The following is a 27,618-nucleotide window of genomic DNA, read 5'->3' as shown; positions in this document are numbered from 1 at the left end:
TGTCTTGCGTAACCATTCTTTCAAGGAAAGAAAATATTACCTAATGGTCACTAGAGGGCACCCCAGTCATCCACAACTGGGGTGTTGGGGAGGAGGGCTGGCGGGGCACAGATGTAACAATAATCAAATTTGACATGTTGGAAATTAATATTATTTCAACAGAAACAACAGAGAAAAATAACTTTCTTTAAAACAACAACATGGTACCCATATTTTCAAATTGGACTGAACGGATCAATTCTATAAATTAGTGGCATTAGTGTAAATTAGACTACATAGACGCCGTATCAAAGAGTGGCTTTTGGACAAAGACTGCTAAACCGTGTTTTCATTTAGGCAGTACTTTTCGTGGGCATCTTTTAATAGAAACACACTTATTTTAAAAAACATTTTATCATTTGAAACTCTCATACTTTAATACTTATACTTTCTGATCACTTTAATTCAGCACTTTAGCTTAATCATAATAACAGAATTCTCAATACTAAGCCAAAGTAAACAGAGTGCTAAAAATAAAAAACTAGGGTTTCTCTTTTTGTTTTGTTTTGTTTTGTTTTTTTTGGCTTACCATGATTTGGTTAAACTTATTTTTATTATTTGGTAAGATTTATATTACATTAAGTATTTTTTCCAAGCATCTGGCTCTCCTCCTTCATAAACTCATTTCTCCCCCTTCCCCCGAGGTCAAAATTATTTTTCTCATTGTGGTTTACAGTCATTTTTTTCTTGGTCAGAAGAAGCAAGTGGCTACTTCCCTCCGTAAACCAATGACTATGCCATTTCTTTCTTGACCAATAAAGCAAAGCTATTCAATGGACTATATTTTTCAAAGATCCCAACAAGTATGTCATTTTCCGAAATCTATTCTGTCACCTGAGAAAGAAACACTGTCCTTAATTACATTCATTTTATTCCCAGATTCCACTGAATTCCAATGAAGAAAAGTGTGTCATAAACACAATACTATAAACCACACCCTACTAGGTGTGAATATCCCATCACTTACGATGCTTAGGAACTAAGCAATTTAGAGAATCTAAATGTTTATCTTTTCTGGTAAATTTCACAGAAACAAATTCATTGGCAGTATTTTAAAATATGAGATTTATTCTGTGTAAAATGTAAACCATCTGACATCTCATATTTAAAACATGCTTCCATACTGGGATTTAAGTTCACATTCAACTGAAATGTGGCTTTCAAATGCCTTACCTGCCAAGTCTCCACATGCCAAAAAAGGCATAGACAACTTCTAAGCACATTTTTTAAAGATGAAATTACATTACTCATCAATTATAAAATGAGCTCATTGATGCTGTGCTATATTCCAAATCCTTTAGGATGATTTATAAACCAATAAATACATAAGGACTCAAAAAGATAGCAGTTTCATTTGCAGTGTACATTATCACCTTGTACTATGGGTAAAAAATGGAAAAATCACATATATCATATTTTATGGCATAAACTTTGTCCTTATTTCTTCACTCTAAAGAACCATTCATACCTCAGACTATTAGTCTCTATGTGAACGTAATTTTAAAAACAGAATAAATGGCCACGAGTTTAATAGTACCTCATCTTATTAGGAGGCATTATGGCTATTGAGCACATTTCTATTTGTAAACACTGTATTTGGGTTAAAGTCTTGACTACCTTCCAAGTGAGGGTATTTGTCAGCAGTCACACACTTTATATTATAGTACAAATGCAAAAATAACCTTCCATTCATATTTTCTCATGCAGCTTTTACATAATTAATTAGACAGGTTGAAAATAGACCTGAGTGGACTGCTGCTCGCCCCAGACATGCAATAGTTAAGAGTGATACGTGTGCCAGGGTTTTAATGGGGCTTAACAACAAAAAGCTTCAATCCTCCACTTTCACTCGATTTTGCTGCAGTGGTTTTGCTCGCTTAGGGCCATCCATCTGTTAAGGTTGACTTGTAATACAGCGACACTCTTGCTCGCCATTCACTGGTCTAGTTGTGTCTGTGTGAGCCTGTGAGAAACACAGACACACAGACAGCACACATTACGATTACCAGAGTAAGTTAAGAAAGGCAATTATTATTAACTATGGAGCAGTATCTTAGGTTCATATAAATTTTGCATATTATTTAAAGTTATTTCTCATTCTTAGAAAGTTTCACTAAATTTTTACACGCAAATATTTTAAAACATAATTTTAAATGACAGACTTAGTCTAGACATTGCTCACTGAGTCTACAGTGTTTTGTTCTAAAATAAAATGGATGAAAGAAGGTAAGTATGTAGTCAAGATGAAAACGGTTCTGCACCAGGGCCAGTGGCGGTATTCTCTCTGGACCCAACTGGCCCTATTTTCAATAAAACCAGAGGAGGAACCTTTCCCTGGAGTCCTGTTAGGCTGGGGCTGCTGCTGGAACTGTCATCTTCACACAAAAGGGAAAAGGGTTGGGTTTTACAAATGTGAAGCCTAATTGGAAGATCTTCATGGCTATACCCCTGACATTTATTTAAGCCTCATCAACAAAACGGGAAATAACCATACTAATTAGCAGACCAATACACAAATTACCATTTGTTGCGAGTAGATATAGATTCACAATCCATTTCAAAAATAAGCTAAGTAATGGAAGTTTAAAACACCACACATTTTAATTTTTGTTCTTTTCTACAGTACCCAGATTATAAAATTTTATTTTTTTACTTTAAAATACACTCTTGGAATTTAAATGACCAAAGTCTCATTTTTCTCTTTCAAAAAATGGATGAAGATAAAGTGTTTCATTTACACAAATCTAGTTGGGAAACTGGAAATGTAAAGTTCTTCTTATACAGCCAAAATTGACTTTTCAAATGGATAAGCAAACAGGTTAGGAATAGGATGAGTCAAGTCCACATCCTTTATTTAGATAATCTGACAATAAAATGGCAAAGTTAAGGTCTTATAAACCCAGAGATTTCTTGGTTAAAAACAAAAAGTTGTATATTTCTTTCCAAATCATAAACTGAGATCTAAAGGTATCCCTACTTAGAATGAAGACAGATAATTTTAGGGTCCCCAGTGCTTCAGTGACTACAGGATTGTTAGTGACTCTGGAAAGAGAGAACAGAGAAGAAGGTCAGATGGTGCCACTGCTATAAAAGACCTGAAGCTCAAGATATGTGTTTATGTATAAATGGACAGCGGCCAACTACTCAGTGCCTACTGTGTGACAGGTGCTTTACGTACATGATCTAAAATGCCTGCAGCATCCTCGGAAGATGACATGTACTGTTCCTACCGTTTCACAAATGTAGAAATTAAGGTTTAGAGATGGTGTGTCTGGCTTCATGCTAGATGCCAGCAGCCTCCTCCAAGTCAAGACTCTGGCCGTAAAGTCCACACCCCTGGCTCTAACAGCCCCTCCTCCAAGAGCACCCCTCTCAAAGCAAAGCACGAGAGCAGTGGCCGGGGCTTAACGCTCCCGGATGAGCCCGTCTGCCTGCTTTCCAGCCCCTGCTCTGCTATTGATTACTGAAGAGTTCTGGGTGCGTTTCTCAATCCCTCTGTTCCCCGCGTCTAAATCTGAAAAATGGGCTAATAGTTCCCGCTCCGCTTGGATTGTTGGGAGCTTTAAATTTATCCTGTAGTACGCACAAACACACACAGACTGTTAATCAAGGAACTGTCTCTTTTCCTTGGGTTTTCCAAGGCTGCTCCAGTGCACTTTAATGTTCTCTCAACTCTATAACAATTGAGGTTTAGAAAATAGTAGTAAAATGGGGCTTCCCTGGTGGCGCAGTGGCTGAGAGTCCGCCTGCCGACGCAGGGGACGCGGGTTCGTGCCCCGGTCCGGGAGGATCCCACGTGCCGCGGAGCGGCTGGGCCCGTGAGCCGTGGCCGCTGAGCCTGCGCGTCCGGAGCCTGTGCTCCGCAACGGGAGAGGCCGCGGCAGTGAGAGGCCCGCGTACAGTAAGAAGGAAAAAAAAAAAAAAAAAAGAAAATAGTAGTAAGAACATCAAAATTATCTGGATCACCAAATCCCATAGGTATCTACAGAATCTTGCTTTCAGGTAACTGAATTTACCACCAAGCAAGTCTTTTAAGAGAATCTGGTGACGTGAACAATCAAATATAAGACGCGGCGCAGGACATTGTTCCTTCCGGAGAAGCCAGGACTGACACGAGAGAGATGCTACAGAACGAAGGAAAGAGCGTGTTCTAGGCTTATTTCTGCTTGTAACCTTTGCATCTTTTTAAGCAGTTCAACACTCACGTGAAAGCTGAGGCCACAGCAAGGAAGGTTCTGATGAGCCTGAGTGCTTCACATCATGAGACTGCATGGGAGAGACCAAATAAAGAAACCCGACCTTCCCTCTCTTGACACAGGGATCCTTGCCAGGGACATCCTCGGGGCTGTGTGCAGCCAGCCCCACGTCCTGAGATGGAGATGAATCTCCTGAACAGCGTTCTAAATCTCTGTGCTTATGAATCATGGTAGCTGTGTTTCTTCATTTTGGCTGCTAAGCACGGGTCGGGGCCTTAGCTTCTTACTACACTTACTTTCTCTCTGCCGTGAATCTTCTCTAAATTAAATGAATTTTAATTCTTTGTTCTATGATTCTTTGTAAGATATCAATTTGTTTTTGGAAATAGGTAGAATATAAACAAATAAACATCAGTGTCTCTGACGTATTTATTGATATCTAGGTTCTTTCTTTAACCACATCCAACTATTCCCAGGATTGCTTCCATATTTAATTGAAAATCTTCATGTGCTCAGATCCTAATATTATCACAACCTGTGCAGATAGGAGTGAGAGAACATGCTGATTTGGGAATCATCATAGAACAACACGCACATGGTTCTAGCATCAACTTTCTGTCTGCTCCACGGGATACTGGATCTTATTTTGATTAAATCAATGAGATTGGATTATCTCCAAAAAGTGAACCAAGGAAGCTTCTGCAATATCAGACCACAAAGAAAAGGCAGTAGGCTATGCCTGATCCCTTTTGATCTCTTTGCCCAAAGTGCAAATATTGCATCTGAAGCTTATTTTTGCTGAGGTCCTTTTGTTTGTGTAAGTGGCTCATCCCTCCCGTGAGAACGGAGGCCACGGCAGCCCATCAGGGTAGGCTGACCTTAAACTTACCAAGCTTCAGATTTGTGGGACAAAGGATCCAGCCTCTAACCACTCAAAAATATAGGTTTTTCTTTTCTTTTGCAAAGATGACTTCTTGGCAAATAGCATTATAAGGCAATTAGAAAAAGTAGAAATCCTTTGAGATAATGTCATAATCCTTAAAACCCCTACTCTGAGAACCGCTTTCCCTGTTCACACCCACCACCGTCCCAGTGTCCGTGTTAACGTGGTCCTCTGCCCGCCTCTCTGGCTAGAGTAGACGGAGCCAAGGATTAATGCCCGATCCATGTGGGCTGATTATGTTCTTCCTCAAGAAACTGGATTTGGGAATTGTGGTCAATTTCTTTCTTTTCTTTAAATTTAAATAAAAAAAATTTTTTTGGAGTATAGTTGATTTACAGTCTTGTGTTAGTTTCAGGTGGGACTGACATATACACACTACTATACGTAAAATAGATAACGAATAAGGACCTACTGTGCAGCACAGAGAACTCTACTCAGTACTCTGTAATGGCCTAAATGGCAAAGGAATCCAAAGAAAAGGGTGGCCATATGTATATGTGGTCCATTTCTAGCAGGTGTTTGAACTGAGGGCCTGCAAGCTCAGTGAAGGGACAGAGGAGCTGAGAAAGCCGATCTACAGAATGCACAGTGAACAAACACACAGAGAGAACAGACCAGGTGAGACAGACAGAGAAGGTGGTGGGGTCGATACTCTCCCCCGACTGCTTTTCCCGCTTTCCAGTCCCAATCCTCCCAGAAGTCAATATACACTCCTGCACATGGATGCAGGAACACCTAGCTCCTCATAATAAATGTCCTGCTGTTGTCGTATTTCAGGTGTATGTGTTTGCTAACACTATGAAATTAAAGAAATAATTCAGATCTGGAATTAGATGACAATTTCAATTTGAATGTACCATGGTCTGCTTTTATAAATAAGCTGCTGACCACAAGTTGGCTATCATTTCAAAGCCCTATAACTCTCAGCTCAAAGAAGTAAAATTAGTATGGCAAGAAAACATGCATTCTGGCAGCTATGGGGAAAAAAGTAAGGGTGGAAAGTAGCAAGGAAAAGAATTGCCAAAGGGCCCAAAACTTACCTCTCTGGTTAGTGTGTATGTGAATCTAAAGCTATCAAATTTCAATTATACAAGAAATACAAGCAAAAGCAAAAAATTAAATTACAATAAATACTGGGTTGTAAATGGTTGGAAATATAAACTCAAAAAATTTAGCTGTTAAAATACATATACATAGATGTATGTATCTATTTATATAATGGGACAGATGTATACAAAGAAACATATTCTGGGTATACACGTTGCCTGAAACTCAGGTATTTATTACTCGCAAAGATTGTTACGCAGACATTATCAGCATCTGCACAATAAATCTAAATATGTTGGTTTAACAAATTCCTATATACCAAGTAGGAAAATAATAACTCTCAAAAGAATAAGCTCTACTTCTTTTAATTCTTGTTAAAGTCATGTCATGTCCACCAGAAAACTAATGAATGCAGATAACTACACTAATGGCATTACAGTAAATGACAGCCATGCAGATTCAGGGTAAGTATGTGATGAATGTAACCTATTATCCTGTACGGTTTTCTATTACCTCATATAATTTTCTCTATCAGAAACGGTGTCTCTAGGAATTCAAAGAAAACAAACAAAAACAGAAATCAGTCATGTTTTTTATAATTAAATTATCATTAAAATATTGTGCCACGTTAAAGAAAAGGCAGATTTAAAAATTTAAATATGAGGAGAGAAAAATAATTTTATTAACTTAAAACTGACATTTAGAACAGAGATTTCTCCAATTTAAGTGTTTGCTTTTTATCTTAAAGCATCCTGCAGGTAACAAAGATTCCCACATTTCTTTCACATAAAAATCTATTTATCGTGATAAATATAATCTAAGTGCTTAATCCAATATTAAGGCAGTAAACGTTCTGGAAAAGTTTTTAAGATGTCAAAGCTTGAGGACAAACAGGAAATGAACATTCTAGTGATGGGAGAAAAATTAAGAAATTGATTGCAAATCCATCATTAATTTACAAGTTAATAAATGTTTTCCAGTTAATGGTGGTAGCCAGAAAAGTTTCCTACCCTTGTGGAATAATTATTTCATTGAAACAATTCAGGTCATGCAACCAGCATTCAATGACCAATACGCTGCAGTTAAGCAATACTAAGTATGAAAACGTAAGCTTAACAAATGGATAAATCATAGAGAGGGCACTTTGTATGTTACAAAAACAGCCCCCCGAAGCAGAGATTTTTTATGTTTTTCCAAAATACCTAGAAAAGTGCCTGGCGTGTAATAGCTGTTGAACAACCGAACGAATCGGTCTTCTTTACAAAGGCTGAGGTTTTAGCACCGCTTCCGGGGCCCTGTCCCTATTCCTAAAGACACAAGAAAGCCCTGCACCGAGTGTCTGCACATCCAGGGAGCCACCTGAGCACCGGAGGTGGGCTCTCGTCCAGCCCTGCCACTAACTCGTTACAAGACTTCAGGTGAGTGATGGGACCATTCGGCTACCAACTTCCTCAACCGTAAACTTTGGAGACTGTGATAAATGAAGCTTTGCAGCTGCTTCCAATTCCATGGTTTCGTAACTATCATCCATTCGAGAATTCCTTTTAAAAGCTAGTTTTCTAAGACCACTTAAAGTACGATTTGGCGTATGCAAATTTTGCTTCCTTAAAACCAGCAGCAACTCACTTATGATGCAAAATCAGAGACACATACAGCTATGATCCTGGACCCTTTCCTACTTTAGGACAATATTTTAAGTAGCATTTGATAGAAGCAGAAGCTTTAACTATTGATAGCAAATAAAATATCTAACTTTAGAAAAAGACAGACATACGTTACTTCATATTCTAATTTCTACAGATTACTTTAGCAGTCAAATCCCCACGTATGAGTTTCACCTTACTTTTGTAGTAAAGGAAGCCATCAATAAGCTACCCCCAGTCCCGGGCAACCACACGCTGCCCTGACTCTCTCCGCTCACCAGGAGGACACGACCCAGTCACGTGTGTACAGACTGGGACCTGGACCCTGGGCTCCCAGGACCCTCTTACGTGGCCCAATAGGTGGCCCAGACGCCACCTACTCACCTCCTTGACCGTCAACGCAGGGTTTCTCACCACGTGATAAAAAATTCAACGGATTCCAAATTTTCCTGAAGAATTGACTGGAAGTGCAAGACTTCAGAATCTGGGAGACGGGAGGGTAAAATACCTCACCTGGGCGAGCTTACGCCTTGCTAGGTTTCTTCCCTTTTCACTGGGTAGCGTGTAGACGGGCGTATACTGTACAGAACCAGAACAAGTCCCATAATCGTCCTCATTTTCCTACATGTGAAGAAGCATACAAGGGTTATTCTAAAATACTCATTTTATTACTAAACTTTTTTGCTTAATAGATAAAGTATCCGATACAGATGCAAATAACAAAATAAAACTTGGGGTATAAATTTTAAAAAACCTATTTAGGAAGAAAATGCATTTTTCTATATTATGAATTAATAAATTCCAAAATAATCTGACTCTTTTGAACAATTTCAATAAAATTTATATGAAGATCGCTCACTCTCTATTACTACAATGAAAGTTTTAAGTAGTCTCTTCCCTCCAGAGGCAGAAATTCAAACCACAACAACTGATAAAATCTGCAAAGATATTATATGTAATCAAATCAAACACACATATACATAAACGTAACTATTCACATATATGTAATATTCACAGATTCAAATACACCTCTGTAAACTAAGAACATTCTTCAGGGCTTCCCTGGTGGCGCAGTGGTTGAGAGTCCGCCTGCCGATGCAGGGGACGCGGGTTCGTGCCCCGGTCCGGGAGGATCCCACATGCCGCGGAGCGGCTGGGCCCGTGAGCCATGGCCACTGAGCCTGTGCGTCCGGAGCCTGTGCTCCGCAACGGGCCTGCGCGTCCGGAGCCTGTGCTCCGCGACGGGAGAGGCCGCAACAGTGAGAGGCCCGCGTAGTGCAAAAAAAAAAAGAACATTCTTCAATTTAAAGTAGCTACTATTGGAAAGATCCTATAAAGCCAAACAATGGCATTCCTGCCTTAATTCTGCACCAAAGATCATCTTTAAAAAAAAAAAAAAATTCTCAGCTTGAAGCAAGAATTTCAATTGTGATATCAAGGCAATCGACTTTATGAAAACATACATCCTGTTAAAGCGTCTTTGAAGATCTCGGTAGCTCTGTGATAAAATATGCAGACAATAAAGAGATTATTCAGGGGGTGCATATAGAATGGCAGATAGTTGCCAGAGGGCTTGTTATGAAAAATACATTCTTGAACAAAGGGCTAAGCATATTTCAAAAGTCATTAAAAACATAAATCTCGTGTGATTTGTAAGGCATAAGCTTCAAACTAACGCAAGAATCAAGGTAGAATGAAAAGCAGCACAGGACGTACCTTGTGTCTCAGCTTACTCTTCACTTCCTTTATTCCCTGCTTTGCATGATTCTTTGCCTAGAAAATGATAACACCAGTGTCTGGCTCAGCGTGCTTCTATTACATTTAAGGAATAAGTATATGAGATCCCATTTAATGAAAATTACTAAGTCTTCAGATTATATAGAGAAAGAAGAAATTATAATGTAAAGCTCTATTTTCAGGGACACATACCACCCACTATTACACCTAAATGAGGTGGTGAAAGCATGATTAGTCTCTGTTTGCAGAGGAATCATACAAGGCTAGCAGTTAGCCTATTCCTCCTCCTAAACTATTAAAAAACACAAGAGGCCACCAGATGACTACCGCCCAGCCATAATCTGAAACTTTGACAAATGGGCAAGGAAAAGAGAAAGCACATCACAGCAGCAGGTTATTTGGGCAAATGTCTGGACTTTAAGAAACTCAGGCAACTTTACAAAGTGCTTTTATAGGCAGACACGAGTCTTGTTGTGTCTATGTCATATACAGTTTTCCTGGAAAAAATTACAAGTCATTTAACAATTGAAAGGCTCCGTTCATGTTCCAGGGGAACCTGGCTCCAGAATCGGAGGCCGTGAGGTCCCGCTGTGGTTCCTGTGCAGCGTGAGTGAACTGAAGACCACGGGGGACTTTCAGAAAAGCTCAATTCCCACTGGAAATTCCCACCCACAGAAGAAGTGAAAAGAAATTCACATTTATTTTGCGTTTCCTCGGCGTTTGTGCGCTGGGTACCGAGCATGCTTTACCTCATTTAATCATCACAACACTATGAGGTTAGTACTATTATTATTACACTTCACAAATAAGGAAAGTGACTCGGAGGGTATAAGCCTCCACAGCCTAGATTCAAATCCAGGTCCAAGTCCAACTTCCTCCCATCTTCTTCCCAAGCAGAAGGAGAAACTAAGCTTTTTAAAATACATCCAGTGAATCTGAGCCTCACGAAAGAAAAGGCACTGTGAGTCTTATTCTACAGACTCGGGTCATGCAGATGAAGCCAAGTTACTTCCAGGGAGGGTCTTCCCAAGTTCACGGAGGGGAAGAGGGGCCTGTTAACATCCGAAGTACTCAGCAAGCACCTGGCATACAGTAGCTGCTCAAGAGATGTTCTGAACTGAACAGTTATTTCGTTATTGTAAATGAGGCAAAACCAAAACATACGAGACACAGCAAAAGATAATCTAAAAAGCCACATAACACTAAATTATATTTCCATGGTTCTTTAGAGTCAATAGAGCATTTTCACATGCATCATTTTAGTGGTAAAGCCACTGAATCTATTTCAAGGGTCCTATATTAAAGCCTACATTCCCGTTAGGTAAAAATGCATAATTACCCCCCTCAAAAATGTTCCTGTTCTAATCTCCTCAAATTTGCACCTATCTTTACTCACATCTGGACTATATTCTAGTTTACCTAAATGCCCTCTATTCTTTCAAAGCCCACCTGACTCACACGCCTCGTTCAGATGCTTCTAATGCAGAGCTGAGTGAGGTGTCAGTCACCGTCGCAACCCTGCGCTGATTCGCTCACACGCCTGTGCCCACCTCCCCCGCACTGCCCTCTTTCAGACCATCCGGAAGGTGGGGACAGGATCTCTCTATCCTTTTCAATTTACCAAGTGGAAACTTATCAACGAACAAGTATGCTCTGCAGAAAAGCACTTCAGCAAATACGGCTTTGGCTAATAATTTAAAATGCAAAGACCTAACAAGAAAGTTGACTCAGAACATCGTTTAACCAAATCAAATACGTATTCACTTTGCTGTTATTTTTAGATGTATAAGAAGATATGTATGTCAACTCGAGTTTTCTTTATGGCTCCTTATGAGCATGGAAAAACACAAGATAGAAAAATGTTCTAAGCATAGAACAAAGTTCTAAGTATAGGACAAAATCATTATTTCCTTCAGTGAATACATACTCGGTACCTCTGTAGTGCGTCCAAAGCACCGAGAGTCACACAGCAATACAAACATAAAAGCAGGGACAGTCCCTCTCTTACGCACAGCGCCTGTCCTGCTCCAATAACCAGTACAAAGCCTAGATCATGACAGTGATTTGCTGAATGCATAAAACAGTTAAAAACATGGTTCCCAGGGTTTTTTAAAATGTATTATCTACAGAACTTCAAGGTAAATAAATCCTGTTATACAAGAGAAATTGGGAATTTTGTTCATAGCAATCGGTGGTCAAAGGAGGAATTTCAGGGTTCATATTTCAGAATATGAGCAGTCTAGAAAGAAGAGTTTTAGGTACAACCATGAAGGTCACAGACTGACTTATCTACTTGCCCCAAACCTCTTGATGCATGTTCAACCTGATCACAAGATGAATGTTAAAAGTGATTATGCGTATTCTAGAGTATTCAAATACTCTAACTTGCCTGAAATTAATTTAGGGAATAATCTTCCAAAGAGCAGAATTTTAAATTTTTGAAATACTTTACTGTTCTGCTGAGCAGGGTTCAAAATAAAATACTGATTAGAAGGATAAAAATTTAAATAACAAATGGGGTTTTGAACATGTTTGCTTTATCCCTGTGCTTTTATGGAAGATATGAGTGAAATTAAGGAGAAGAACACATATTTAGCAAAACTAAAATATAACCTCTCCAAGCCTGAAGGAAAATGTTGAGCATTCTCTCAGGAATCAAAATGAAGGGTACTTGACTGTGACACCTTTCTAGAATCTTAAATGTGGAAAACGAGGCTCAACATTAGTTCGATTTTTTTTACATGGCAGCTATGTGCTATTTCATTGTGAAAAATTAACATCTCTTCAAAAACTGTATATAGATCAAACCACCAGTATTAATTAGAGTGAGAAGGCAATCTACTCAGAGAGCTTTCCTAGTAAGGCTTTGAACAAAGGCAGAGGTTGACACTTCTAAGACAAAACGTCACCTCTTCTTACTTTTACTTCCTGATAAGGCTTCAGATAGTTCAGAGATTTGGTTCCGTATCTTTGAATCCACTCTGTAGATTAGCCTCGCTACTATAAAACATAACCTTTGAAACTGATTTTTTTAAACAGAAATGGTGGCTACATATATATCAAAATTGTAAGTTAAGGGAAGAACATAAGTTCTAAAGTTATCAAAACATATTATTCTATCATTAATTCAATCACATCGATTCATTACCGAGAAAGCATGTGAAGATAAATTCTAATAAAATCAAAACTAATGCCCGGAATATTTTTAGAAATACAGACTATATATATGACCTATTGAATTTTAAAAGAAAGCTTTGCTGAGTACCAACCCACCCGCTCCTACTGGTCTCCTATATAGATACCAGATGCACAGACACAACAAGTGTTGAAGCAGAGGTCTGTCCACAGGTCCTGTGGAAGCACAGAAGAGCTACATAAACTCTTTTGGTGTGGGGCTGGACTTTTGTTTTGAGGGGAACTAATGTCTAAACTAAACTACGTCTATAGGATGAATTTAGTAGGTGGATAGAAGCCAAGAAAAGGACGTCCCAAAAGCAGCAGGAACGGCTTGTGAAGAATAAAGAGGCCAAAGAGAATGCCCTGCATTCACAAAGTGAGCAGAGGTCAGGGTCTGGAAACACCAAGGCTGGGGGATTCAGGGAAATGAAACAGGGTGCAGGAGGGGCCGGGTCCTGAAGGGTCTCTGTTAGCACAGTAAAGAGATCTTTATTTTGTTAATTATTTATTTATTGTGGTTGCTATTGGTATCATCATTATTATTTTACTACAAGCCATGGGGTATCACTGAAGAATTTTAATTTTGGAGAGTCAAAGTATTTTTGAGGGAAGAGAACCTGCCATATTTTTAAAAATCTTTTTCTACTTAAGCCTCAAGTGCACAATGAGAATTTAAAATATGGTGTTAAATGAAAGAATCAAATCTTTAAAAATGGCTCTTCATCATGGACTGTTTCAATCTGAGGGCACAATTTTGCTGATAGCTTTGAAATAAAATGAAGAACCGTTTTTAGATTATACAAAGGAAATATCCTGTCTGGACAATGATACAGTTTTAATAATTGAGTTTGCTTCAGTCACTATTAACTCTAAATTTTTTTAAAAGCTTATTTAAAGGAAAATAGAAAAGATTTTGGATTTACATGTTTATCATCTAGGAAAATGTTATAAAATTTTACCAGTAGAACTTTTAAACACCGAAGAGAACTTACAAATTTATACGCTGTTCGCACAGCGGGGGTTGCTTTGGTCATTGCTGTGTTGAGCAGTGCACCTCCTTTCTGCAAAGGAAAAACAGAAACACAGTCCTAAAAATTTTTGACCAGATTGTCCTGAAAACAAAGCATTATTAATAGTATAGAAAAAGAGCTTTACTCACAGCTTAAAGAAAGACCTACAAAATTATTTCATGTTGAATGTTTTCAAGCTTTTATATACGCGATAGTAATTTCACACAAAATATAAACATTCTACTCTGTTCTTTTAATTGGCATAATAAAATCCCTTCGTCTTTGCAGTTTAGGCAGACTTGGGCAATATGACCAGTATATATTTAAAGTTTAATAAAAAAGAAATACAATCATCTGTTCCTCTGTTTGGTAATAAAGTCTCAATCTGTGACAGAGAGTTTTATATTTTAAATAATCATATTAACAAAAGCACATTACCAGAAATAATAAAACTCCCATCAAATCCTACCACTCTGCCTAACTCCTCCTTCTGGAATATATTATAAGGTGACAGTAATATCTTGTTTTTCAAATCAAGCCATTTATTTTGAAAACGGAAAGACAAAAGCTTTCTATTTTAAAATTTTCTTTATAAGTAGCAACAAACCATAAGCATAAAATAAAAATATTTAAAGTGTGAGAAAACATAGAAACATTTCGACTATTGCCAATAAACAGCATAAACATAAACAGTATACTTGAACTGAACATTTTCCCATATATGTCAGAGTGAAAAAAAAAAAGAAACTGTGATGGTTTATTATTACCTTGACTGTATGCACCCATTGCTGATATGACCTCGAGTTCCCTGAAATATATAAAAATAAGACGTCAGGAATATCTGATCAAAAATAAATCCATAAACCAAAATTCATCAAGAACTAGTATTTCCAGGATTTTAGTTGGCAAATTTTATTTATCTGCAATATTGTAAGAGAAGCAATTCACCATAAGAACTAATAAATGCTCTAATTCTTAGGAAAATAGTAACTAGCATTTTTAAGACTACTTTTTCTTTACTCATATACGAAGATAACATGTTAAGGTAGTCTATCTTCTTTCATTTTAACACTACTTTCAGAGGGAAAAAATAACCTCTCTTTCGAAATCCAAAATTCCTACATCTTTTAAACTGATTTTTTAATATTTATGTCTATGTTGTTTTGTAAAAGTTGGGCTCTTTTATACAATTAGGTTCATTTAAAACAATATTTAAAGTGTATAAGGAGTGGGAGGGAGGGAGACGCAAGAGGGAAGAGATATGGGAACATATGTATATGTATAACTGATTCACTTTGTTATAAAGCAGAAACTAACACACCATTGTAAAGCAATTATACTCCAATAAAGATGTTTAAATAAAAAACGTGCACAAGGAAAGGAAAAAACTAGAAGGAAATTTAGAAATGCAAAGATCCTTGAGGACCAAAAAGATTCCTCTGTAGTTGTTAGACATTAGTATTAATTGATAGAAAATTTTACTTTGATGCAATTAACCTGTAGTAATGTTCTGAAAATATTCTCTAGTTGTAAATCCAAATCTGAAAGATACTACCCAAGGAAATATGGTAGTATCTCCTCATGGTTATCAGAAAGTTCAAATGCTGACACAACCAGTCCTCGTAAAACTAGTAATCATATATTTGGCTCCAAATATGATAATTAATTTAATCAATAAGATGATATAAGAAGGCAAAAATGAAAGCCACACAATTAAAGTACTGTTTTATATCAGCTGACTTTAGTTAGATTTCATCTACCTTCCTGGTTGTTTAAATGCTTAAATACTCCCACAAGAAATAAACAAAGGTTACTCAGAGACTGACTACCCAGTACAAAGGATCCCTAAAGTAGATTGTGTTCTCCTCCCGTGTGTAGCTGTGGCTTTTTAACAAATGCGTCACCTTGCTGCTATAACACAGAGGCAGAATGATCCTTAGCCCAAGAACTTCTTTCTAGCTGTTTGTTACCTTTGCACCCCTAATCAACATCAGGCAAAACATTTCCAGCTCTGGATTCACTCATATACTTAAAAATCTCTCCCTAATTTCAAAGAAATATCAAGAAACAGCCCCTATTCTGAAAAACATCTCTTACTACTCAGCACTACACTGTACCTTTTCTGGAAGAAGAAATACAAGGAAAACAATATTTTTCTAATCTTATGAAATGACTATAGCAAAATGTATCTACCTAAAATAGCCTACGCATTGCTTAAAGGGCATGAGTTTCAGATAGTATACAGCCTGACCAAAATTTTTTAATTTTTATTTCCCTTGTAAAATGATGAAAAAAATCCAAGTTATTCTATAATTTACTTCTCAAGGAGATTTTATTAACAAAAAATAAACAGTATGTCTTTATACAGATTATTCATATACTTTTTACTTCTCTACTAAAAATGGTTGTGTGGAAATCACATATTTAAAACTTGGTTATTACTCATAGTATTCTGGAAAGTGTTTTAATTCATCCCCCAAAATGAATTTAAGAAAGTGGAAAGAGAAACACCAACTACTATATGATAACTATTCAGCATTCTGGAAGACTTGTCATTCCAGAAAACATATTTTTTAAACCTCTGAACCACAAAGAAAGTAACTGTCATAAAACTTCAGAGCAGTTACAGAAAGGTCAGTTCTTGGAGAAAGTTGTGAGGAATAAAAATAGCTCATACGTATTCAGCTCTTTACAGGTTGCAAAATGTTTTTGTCTGCGTTATATTACTTGAGTTGCATCTTTCTACTGTAAAGTAGGCCAAGCAGGTGGTGCCACAGGCAGAGCAGCTGGATGGGAAGGAAGTGGGCTTTGCAGTCCAGTGGGTCTGTGGGTCAGGCCACTCGGCCCTTGTGAACCATGCCACTGGGACCAGGTCTGTAACCTGGCTGCTGCAACGTGTAGCATGTGACAGCACACCATCAACTTAGTTATTCTGACAAATAACTTGCCAAATGAGGAAACTGAGGTTCTGAGGTGACTATCTGCCAAAGTTCACAAAGATCGCAATTGAGAAAGAATAAGAATCTAGGTATTTTAATTCTTGGTTCATTAGTCCTTCAACTTTTAAGATTGAAGGATAAATAACATATGAGAAGAGTTAAGTTATATAGAGATTTCCTCTGTATGACTTCCAAGCGATTAGAAAGGAAAGGGGGCTGCTCAAAGCTGATACCTAGAGGAGAAACAGCTGATAGTAAGAACCACCCGTAATAATAATGAGGAATCATGTGGTATAGGGACAAACAGGAAGTCCCTAAGTAAACAGCTTAAGATAATAGGAAAACATGTAGTACAATTTAGGTAGATTCCTGGTAAAAAAATTTTTAATGGCTAATTGTCTCTTTCAACTCTACTGCTTTTAAGTCTGAAGGCTCCTATTTCCACAAAATTTATGAGACAAGCACATTATTCTCTGATAATGTGTGTTTTTTAAAAAAGGCTCTTCTTCTTCTCAAAAAATAAATCTAAATGCCAAAAAAAAAACCAACCCTCAGTCTTTCTTTTAAAGTAACTGGATTATGGAAATAATAAGCATTATTGAGGAAATTCTTAACATTGTACTTGTTAATCAAACAAATGATTTTCTCACGTTCAAAGACAAAATATCTTTCTCACTTGTGCAAAGACTTTCTCTTCAAATATATTTGCTTAAATTCCAGTGACCTGCAGTCACTTATCAAAAAATATAAGTTGGTCTAAATTGTTCACTGAGGCCAGAAAAATGCCACTAAAACTAATGATTACCTACCACCCCTTCAAATTTCTTTGGTAATCAGCCAATAAAAAAAGAAATAGGATTAAATAAATACAAGACTGATCAGATTATGCTGGGAAACTAATGAAGAAACCAATGCTATTAATGGAGAGTAACCACACACTTCTATACAAAATCAATCTGAAAATTTAAAGTTCAGAAAACTCGATGTGGATTTTTAATAACTAGTCTTATATTAAATGATAAAAAAATAGAGGTACAAACTACTAGGTACATTGTAAAATAAACAAAATACTAGGATGTAATGTACAGCACAGTATAATATACAGCCAATATCTAATAATAACTTTAAATGGAGCATAATCTAGAAAAATACCAAATCACTATGTTATATACCTGAAACGGATATAACATTGTAACTCAATTTTTAAAAATTATGGGGGAAAAAAAACATGTTCTTAACTACTCCATATTCCTCAGTTGCTTTTTCACAGATGGATATTTGTGTTTCATTGCACCCTCTGTCCTATTTGTGGTCTCTTTGATGACCTTTTAACCTCTATGATATTCTCCCCTCTACACATTTTCTGATATTCTTTTTACTCTCCTCTTAAGATAAGGCTGAATGTCCTACAAGTCTCCCATGAAAGGGATCAGAAGTAACACGGATTTCCTTCACAGCTCTGACCACAGGGACTCACAGGACGGAGAAGCGTTTTGGAAAATCCACACCCATTCACAGCTGTTAACCACGGTTCTAGACCCAACGTGAATCTAGGTGTTCTACATGTGATGTGCTGCACAATAGCCACAGTAATTACACAGCTCCACTATACTCATATTCATTTTATCATAGCCATGCATATTAGCAACAAAAATAGTATATAAACTGCCACTGTAATGCAATAGAAAGAGGAGAAATGAGATGCTTGTCTAAAATATCCTATATTTGCTTAAAGGAACATATGATTTTTTTCTTTAGCTTCAGTGAATGTTGATTTCTCCCACAGTGATCTTTCTGAAGGTTGTATATATTAAAACATCTTCAAAGGATATTCAAAAGAGACAGGAATTTTGCTTTTATCCATCAGAGCAGAGAAGGCTTGAGTACTGCTCTTGTTTACTGAAGGTCTTCTAATTGAGAAGATCTCTTATCATAAGAAGGCAATAGATCACAGTTATCAAAACAGGAGCTCTGAAGCCAGGCAGTCACATGTGACCTTGGGCAAATTATCGAGGTGGGTACCCTCATAAAAATAAGGCTACACCAAAAAAAAACAGAAACAAAAAACAACCCACTCAAAGTCCCTCACAGGGTGCTGTGAGCGTTGAGATAATGCTTGGAGAGCTCTTACAAGAGCTTCTACCACATGCTAACATTCAATAAGTATGAACATTTATCGTAATTTTTACTGTAACTATGAGAGAAACGAGAAAATTATAACAGTTTACTTTTTGAACACCAGTTCGGTATCTCAGACCTATTCTTTCTCACAAATGTAGTCTAGATGACAAATGTTTGGAGCAGACTTCTAGGAACTATTTCTGGAACTATACATACACATATATCTCATTAGTAAGAACAATGCTAATTTTTAAAAGATTATTCATCTTTTTATTTCAAATTCTAATGATTTTGCTTTATTTTCTTCTAAGAAGAATCTCTATGCATCTCTAAGATAATAACCTAAAATATAATAATTAAAAGAATAACACTTGACAGCCAGGCATCATTTTCTAATGTACTTTCTTGCTGTACCTACTGAAATTAATACTTGTTAAATGATGCTTTCCTTTTGGATCAGTATTGGCTCCTTAAAGTAAAATAAGAGTTCAAAACCTTTTTCATTTTAAGCAGGAACAACAAAGTGGTTGGCATTAAGTTGTACTGAAAATGCAGCAGTCTCTAAATCAGATGCTAACTGGTGATAAATATTCTTTTCTTTTTTAAACAGCAGGACCTTTCGTGAAAAAATTTGGTGACCCTCCTCCCACCAGAAAAGCCATCTACCCTCTACTCTGTTACAGAGGTCTGCGGACCAATGAAGACTACAGAATTTCACTACACAAAAGGATCACAGTTCCACCCCATTACTGTCACACGATGTCATCCTCAATCCCATGTAAGATGCTAGCCCCACGGGTCACAGCGATAATGAGACGGCAGGTATGTAAATGCTGAGTAGGCGCCTCAAGCAATTCGTCCATGAGCTGACAGTAGTTTGCTTGTCTGAGTTGAGAAGTAAAAAAGCCTTATTTTAACACAAAAGTTCCATTGAAGCTAAATTTTTATCCATAAGCTGAGGAGAGCAAGGAGCTGAAGGATTCCACACTCAGCTCACTTGCTGAGTCAGGGAAACTAAGTTTTTCCCAAAGCTGAAAGCTTTCAGTGAAATGCTATGCTTACATCAGAGGAAGGTCCATAACTGCTCAGTTCATCTGCACCTCTTGTAACGAACAAATGATCTCAATGGTTTTCAGATTTCTGCAGTGCAGAAATAAATCTTATTCAAGATTAAAATTAAGTTTGGGGAAACTTGTAGATGAGGACTTATTACTCTTTGTCTTTTCACATTTTATTTCTCAATGCTAGCAACTATTTATTCACACACAGACTAAAGGTTTTTTTTTCCTAAATTAAACCTACATATGAGTGGAAAACTACTTATCACACCAGGTGAAAACGAACACACCAGGGATTGTCTGTTTAGTCCATCCCAAACCTAGAGCAGCACCTGGCACACTGGAAACACTCAGCACATACTGGCTGAGAGAATGAAGAGGACATTTCAAGGTCTCACGCAAAATTCTCTGCCACAATCAGGACTGCATACTGGAACATCATGTACAGAGTACCAGTCCCTAAGTCATTAATTTCCTAAGTACTGTAACACTGTCTGAATTATTTACATTTCAAACAATCTAATTGCTCAATTATATTACAGTTAATTATATTAAATAAAAACGGGGTATCACCTAACTGTGTGCCACACATACAAAATAAGACGCCTCCTTCCACTGCTTTAAGTGAGCACTTATTACAGTGACAAGTGTAAGAACATGGGACAGTAAACTGAAAAGTCTGCTCCTAACGCTGCAGGGTCTGCAAAGCAAAAAAAGGTAGACTTCTACAATGACACTCTTACTACAGAAGCAGCTGTGGTGTTCAAACCTTTCTTTCTGGACTACATTAAAATCTACTATACCAACAATAATCTCAGTTCTTTAATTCTTAGTAGTAGATATCACTAATAGTTTTCTAGTGGAGAAAACTAGTCAGGAGGCTGGAAAATACAAACTAATTGCATTTCTATGATATTCATCTCCAGTAATATTAAGAGACTATCCAAGCAAACCACTACCAACTCATGAGACCACCTTTATGCCTTGAATAACACACCAGGCAAAGTAACTTAATACTATCGTTCTTATAAGATGAAAAAATGTATCTAAGATATAAGATATTTAGGAGAAAACAGTTGTTTATGAAGCAGATTATATGAGACACAAGCGCAAATATCAAGATAATTGTTATTCAGCAAATGGATAATCTCACTGGAACTAGTCTTTACCTCCACAAAAGCCACCTGAAGTGATCTCTTCTTCAAATACATCAGAGAAACCCTTTCCTGCATTTAGTTTTGCCAGTCGACCATCGATAAACTGAAATTAAAAAGTGTCAAAAATGTTAATTTTCATTTACTTCAAAGATTTAATTTTTACTTACAACAAAAATATGAATAGCAGACACTCATATAAATTACATACATATGTGTGTACACACATACAGATACATGACAAGAAAATTCTCAAACCACTGAAATAGCAGGTACTCCGTAAACAGCAGCTTGTTAGTTAAATGACAAATGTACGGCACAGACTAACTTCATTAACGAGAAATAAAACAGTGTGGCAGTAAAGGTCACAGCCTCTGTGAGGGTCTGCATGAGGCTGCTGCCAGGCGAGCCTTGGCCCGTGAGGCTATGTCCTCCCCCCAGGCCTCAGTTTTCTCAGTATCTGCCTCATGGCATTGCTGCAAACATTAAATTAACACAGACTTATTAGCACGGCCTCTGACGCAGTAAGCATGCAAGAAATGTTAGACGTTACTATTTTTGAGGTTAATATTAACTTCATCCAGTAAAATAAAACACTTATCTAAACTGTTATGTTCTAAAGCATAGCAGAGCACCAGATAATTCTAACCATTTAACAACAAAATAAATATAACTTTCACAATTCCTGGCATGCGTATTGACTGAATGATCAGAACCACGGCTATGAACATGAACATCGTTCAGGTACACGCCTGCTGACTTGACGTGCATGAGGCTGTTTTCAGCAGTATTTTTCAGCATTCTGAAAGAAGAGATTGGGGTGGGAAATAGACGCTACCAAGAGCACCTGGAGATCCTTTTCAAAACACAGTACCTGGAGCGTATCGTCCCCCACCTGTTTTGCCCCATCTCTCTCCTGTTCCTACATACACAGCATAGCAGAATCTTGGGGTTTTGAAAAATATCCTTAGGTGATTATTTTGCTGACCAATCCCAGGCATAAACCAGTGATATGTTTTACACGCACATGTACTACTGGCACTTGGTTAGTTTTATATTGTTAATCTGTGGCATCTGACACTTGTATCACTTACACTATGAAAAATATTATAAATGTTTTGAGGTTTCTCCACTCATAAGGACGGTGAAGTATCTTTAAGGCTCCATTGCATGAGAGGCAAAAGATAACACAAGAAAGACTGAAATGATGCTTGAAGAGCAGACGTGAAGATCTGGGGATTAACATAAAATGTTCATTTTCATTCTGGAATTAATTAATCCTGGCCACAATATTTTCACCCTAGAAATTTAAAGTTTGGTTAAAATAAGGTAGCTTATATTAGTTAAAATAAGAATTTTTTAAAAATTCTCACAGTCTGCCCTAGTTTTCTGGTTAAATGGTTAGTGGACAAAGCAACTAAGGGGAGTGGTGAGGGCAGTGCTGTTCCCAGGCAGCAAGGTGAAGATCAGGAACAGCAGGAAGTCACATCAGTTGTAAGATTCTGAGACAGAAATGTCTTACAGACCCAAATTAATGAAGAATGGCAAATGAATGAAAAGATTCCTATTCAAAATGTGGATTAACTACTTTATTACCATAGAATGGTTTTAACCAAAAAGCTGGTAAAATGGGTTTAAACAAACATAGTCCAAAAGGATACGGTCCTGGGGGGACCTTCAAGATGGTGGAGGAGTAAGATGTGGAGATCACCTTCCACCCCACAAATACATCAAAATATGTCTACATGTGGAACAACTCCTACAGAACACCTACTGAACGCTGGAAGAAGACCTCACACCTCCCTAAAGATGCCTGAAGGTGACCTACATGCAGAGGCAGGGCCAAATCCAAAGCTGAACCCCAGGAGCTGTGCTAACAAAGAAGAGAAAGGGAAATCTCTCCCAGCAGCCTCAGGAGCAGCGGATTAAATCTCCGCAGTCAACTTGATGTACGTGCATCTGTGGAATACCTGAATAGACAACGAATCATCCCAAATTGAGGCGGTGGACTTTGGGAGCAACTGTAGACTTGGGTTTTGCTGTCTGCAACTGACTTGTTTCTGATATTTATGTTTATCTTAGTTTAGTTTTTAGCGCTTGTTATCACTGGTAGATTTATTTATTGGTTTGGTTGCTGTCTTCCTTTTTAAAAAATTATTATTATTGTTTATGTTAATAATTTTATTTTCCTTCCTCCCTCCCTCCCTCCCTTCCTTTCTTTCTTTCTTCTCCCTTTTTTTCTAAGCTGTGTGGCTGACAGGGTCTAGGTGCTCCTGTCTGGTGTCAGGCCTGAGCCTCTGAGGTGGCAGAGCCAAGTTCAGGACATTGGACCACCAGAGACCTCCTGGCTTCACATAATATCAATCGGTGAGAGCTCTCCCAGGGATCTCCGTCACAATGCTAAGACCCAGCTCCACTCAACGACCAGCAAGCTACAGTGCTGAACACTGATGCCAAACAACTAGCAAGACAGGAACACAACCCCACCCATTAGCAGAGAGGCTGCCTAAAAGCATACTGAGCTCACAGACACCCCAGAACACACCACTAGACGTGGCCCTGTCCACTAGAGAGACAAGATCCAGTCCCACCCACCAGAACACAGGCACCAGTCCCCTTCACCAGGAAGCCTACACAGGCCACTGAACCAACCTCACCCACTGGGGGCAGACATCAAAAACAACGGGAACTACAAACCTGCAGCCTGTGGAAAGGAGACCCCAAACACAGTAAGTTAAACAAAATGAGAAGACAGAGAAATATGCAGCAGATGAAGAAGCAAGGTAAAAACCCATCAGACCAAACAAATGAAGAGAAAACAGACAGTCTACCTTAAAAGGAATTCAGAGTAATGATTGTAAACATAATCCAAAATCTTGGAAACAGAATGCTGAAAATACAAGAAACATTTAACAAGGACCTAGAGGAACTAAAGAGCAAACAAACAGTGAAGAACAACACAATAAATGAAATTAAAATTTCTCTAAAAGGAATCAATAGCAGAATAACTGAGGCAGAAGAACGGATAAGTGACCTGGAAGATAAAATAGGGGAAATAACTATGGCACAGCAGAATAAAGAAAAAAGAAAGAGGGAAACAACTACGGCACAGCAGAATAAAGAAAAAAGAAAGAAAAGAATTGAGGACAGTCTCAGAGACCTCTGGGACAACAATAAATGCACCAACATTAAAATTATATGGGTCCCAGAAGAAGAAGAGAAAAAGAAAGGGTCTGAGAAAATATTTGAAGAGATAATAATTGCCATGGAGAAATTAAAAACTTTACAGACAAGCTAAAGCTAAAAGAATTCAGCACCACCAAACCAGCTTTACAACAAATGCTAAAGGAACTTCTCTAGGTGGAAAAGGCTGCAACTACAAACAAGAAAACTATGAGAAGACCTAAATAGACACTTCCAAAGTAGACATACAGATTGCCAACAAACACATGAAAAGATGCTCAACATCACTAATCATTAGAGAAATGCAAATCAAAACCATAATGAGGTATCACCTCACACCAGTCAGAATGGCCATCATCAAAAAATCTAGAAACAATAAATGCTGGAGAGGGTGTGGAGAAAAGGGAACCCTCTTGCACTGTTGGTGGGAATGCAAACTAATAGGAACATACATATCGATAATTACCTTAAATGTAAATGGATTAAATTCTCCAACCAAAAGACATGGACTGGCCAAATGGATACAAAAACAAGACCCGTATATATGCTCTCTACAAGAGACCCACTGCAGACCTAGGGACACGTACAGACTGAAAACGAGGGATAGAAAAAGATATTCCATGCAAATGGAAATCAAAAATAAGATGGAGTAGCAATTCTCATATCACACAAAATAGACTTTAAAATAAAGACTATTACAAGAGACAAAGAAGGACACTACATAATGATCAAGGGATCAATGCAAGAAGAAGATATAACAATTGTAAATATTTATGCATCCAACACAGGAGCACCTCAATGCATAAGGCAAATGCTAACAGCCATAAAAGGGGAAATCAACAGTAATGCAGTCATAGTAGGGGACTTTAACACCCCACTTTCACCAACGGACAGATCATCCAAGATGAAAATAAACTGGGAAACACAAGCTATAAATGACACATTAGGCAAGATGGACTTAACTGATATTTATAGGACACTCCATCCAAAAACAACAGTATACACTTTCTTCTCAAGTGCTCATGGAACATTCTCCAGGACAGATCATATCTTGGGCCACAAATCAAGACTTGGTAAGTTTAAGAAAACTGAAATCATATCAAGTATCTTTTCCGACCACAACGCTATGAGACTAGATATCAATTACAGGAAAAAAACTATAAAAAACACGAACACATGGAGGCTAAACAATACAATACTTAATAACCAAGAGATCACTGAAGAAATCAAGAGGAAATCAAAGAATACCTAGAAACAAATGACAATGAAAACACGATGACCCAAAACCTATGGGATGCAGCAGAAGCAGTTCTAAGAGGGAAGTTCATAGCAATACAATCCTACCTCAAGAAACAAGACAAAGCTCAATAAACAACCTAACCTTACATATAAAGCAATTAGAGAAAGAAGAACAACAAAAACCCCAAACTTAGCAGAAGGAAAGAAGTCATAAAGATCGGATCAGAAATAAATGAAAAAGAAATGAAGGAAATGATAGCAAAGATCAATAAAACTAAAAGCTGGTTCTTTGAGAAGATAAACCCCCAAAGTTAGCAGAAGGAAAGAAATCATAAAGATCAGATCAGAAGTAAATGAAAAAGAAATGAAGGAAACAATAGCAAAGATCAATAAAACTAAAAGCTGGCTCTTTGAGAGATAAAAAAAAATTGATAAACCATTGGCCAGACTCATCAAGAAAAAAGGGAGAAGACTCAAATCAATAGAATTAGAAATGAAAAAGGAGAAGTAACAACTGACACTGCAGAAATACAAAGGATCATGAGAGATTAATACAAACAATTATACGCCAATAAAATGGACAAATTTTATTGGAAGAAATGGACAAATTCTTAGAATAGCACAACCTTCCGAAACTGAACCAGGAAGAAATAGAAAATATAAACAGACCCATCACAAGCACTGAAATTGAAACTGTGATTAAAAATCTTCCAACAAACAAAAGCCCAGGACCAGATGGCTTCACAGGTGAATTCCATCAAACATTTAGAGAAGAGCTAAGACCTATCCTTCTCAAACTCTTCCAAAATATAGGAGGGGGAGGGACACTACCAAACTCATTCTACAAGGCCACCGTCACCCTGATACCACAACCAGACAAAGATGTCACAAAAAAAAAACTACAGGCGAACATCACTGATGAATACAGACACAAAAATCCTCAACAAAAGACTAGCAAACAGAATCCAACAGCACATTAAAAGGATTGTACGCCATAATCAAGTGGGATTTTACCCAGGAATGCAAGGATTCTTCAGTATATGCAAATCAATAAATGTGATACACAATGCTAACAAACTGAAGGATAAAAACCATATGATCATCTCAAAAGATGCAGAAAAAGCTTTTCTCAAAATTGAACACCGATTATGATAAAAACCCTCCAGAAAGTAGGCATAGAGGGAACTTACTTCAACATCATAAAGGCCATATACGACAAACCCACAGCCAACATAGTTCCTAATGGTGATAAATGGAAACCATTTCCTCTAAGATCAGGAAAAAGACAAGGTTGCCCACTCTCACCACTATTATTCAACATAGTTTTGGAAGTTTTACCCACAGCAATCAGAGAAGAAAAAGAAATAAAAGGAATCCAAATCGGAAAAGAAGAAGTAAAGCTGTCACTGTTTGAAGATGACATTATACTATACACAGAGAATCCTAAAGATGCTACCAGAAAACTACACTAGAGCTAATCAATGAATTTGGTAAAGTAGCAGGATACAAAATTAATGAACAGAAATCTTCATATTGCTATACACTAAAGATGAAAAATCCTAAAGAGAAATTAAGGAAATACTCCCATTTACCATTGCCACAAAAAGAATAAAATACCTAGGAATAAACCTTCCTAAGAAGACAAAAGACTTGTATGCAGAAAACTATAAGACACTGATGAAAGAAATTAAAGAAATTAAAGATCATACAAATAGATGCACAGATATACCATGTTCTTGGATTGGAAGATTGAACATTGTGAAAATGACTCTACTACCCAAAGCAATTTACAGATTCAATGCAATCCCTATCAAATTACCACTGGCATATTGCACAGAACTAGAACAAAAAATTTCACAATTTGTATGGAAAAGACCCCGAATAGCCAAAGCAATCTTGAGAACGAAAAATGGAGCTGAAGGAATCAGGCTGCCTGACTTCAGACTATTCTACAAAGCTACAGTAATCAAGACAGTAAGGTACTGGAACAAAAACAGAAATATAGATCAATGGAACAGGATAGAAAGACCAGACATAAACCCATGCACTTATGGTCACCTTATCCTTGATAAAGGAGGCAAGAATATACAGTGGAGAAGACAGCCTCTTCAATAAGTGGTGCTGGGAAAACT

At 37.5% G+C, this 27,618-nt stretch overlaps 1 protein-coding gene across 8 annotated transcripts in view; it reads right to left on the bottom strand.

Moving 5' to 3' along the window:
• Positions 1 to 27,618, bottom strand: part of DENND1B (DENN domain containing 1B) — a 278,187-nt gene that overhangs the window by 37,538 nt on the left and 213,031 nt on the right. For all 8 annotated transcript variants that reach the window (XM_055084008.1, XM_055084009.1, XM_055084007.1 and 5 more), the window contains 5 exons: positions 21,080 to 21,170; positions 14,560 to 14,600; positions 13,775 to 13,843; positions 9,585 to 9,641; positions 8,382 to 8,489 (listed from right to left, as the gene is read on the bottom strand). In XM_055084008.1, the coding sequence (XP_054939983.1) occupies positions 8,382 to 8,489; positions 9,585 to 9,641; positions 13,775 to 13,843; positions 14,560 to 14,600; positions 21,080 to 21,170 (366 nt within the window). The remainder of the gene's footprint in view (positions 1 to 8,381; positions 8,490 to 9,584; positions 9,642 to 13,774; positions 13,844 to 14,559; positions 14,601 to 21,079; positions 21,171 to 27,618) is intronic.

The sequence above is a fragment of the Physeter macrocephalus genome, chromosome 4, assembly GCF_002837175.3.
Source record: "Physeter macrocephalus isolate SW-GA chromosome 4, ASM283717v5, whole genome shotgun sequence".
Classification (NCBI taxonomy): Eukaryota; Metazoa; Chordata; class Mammalia; order Artiodactyla; family Physeteridae; genus Physeter; species Physeter macrocephalus.
This window is presented reverse-complemented; position numbering and strand designations above follow the sequence as displayed.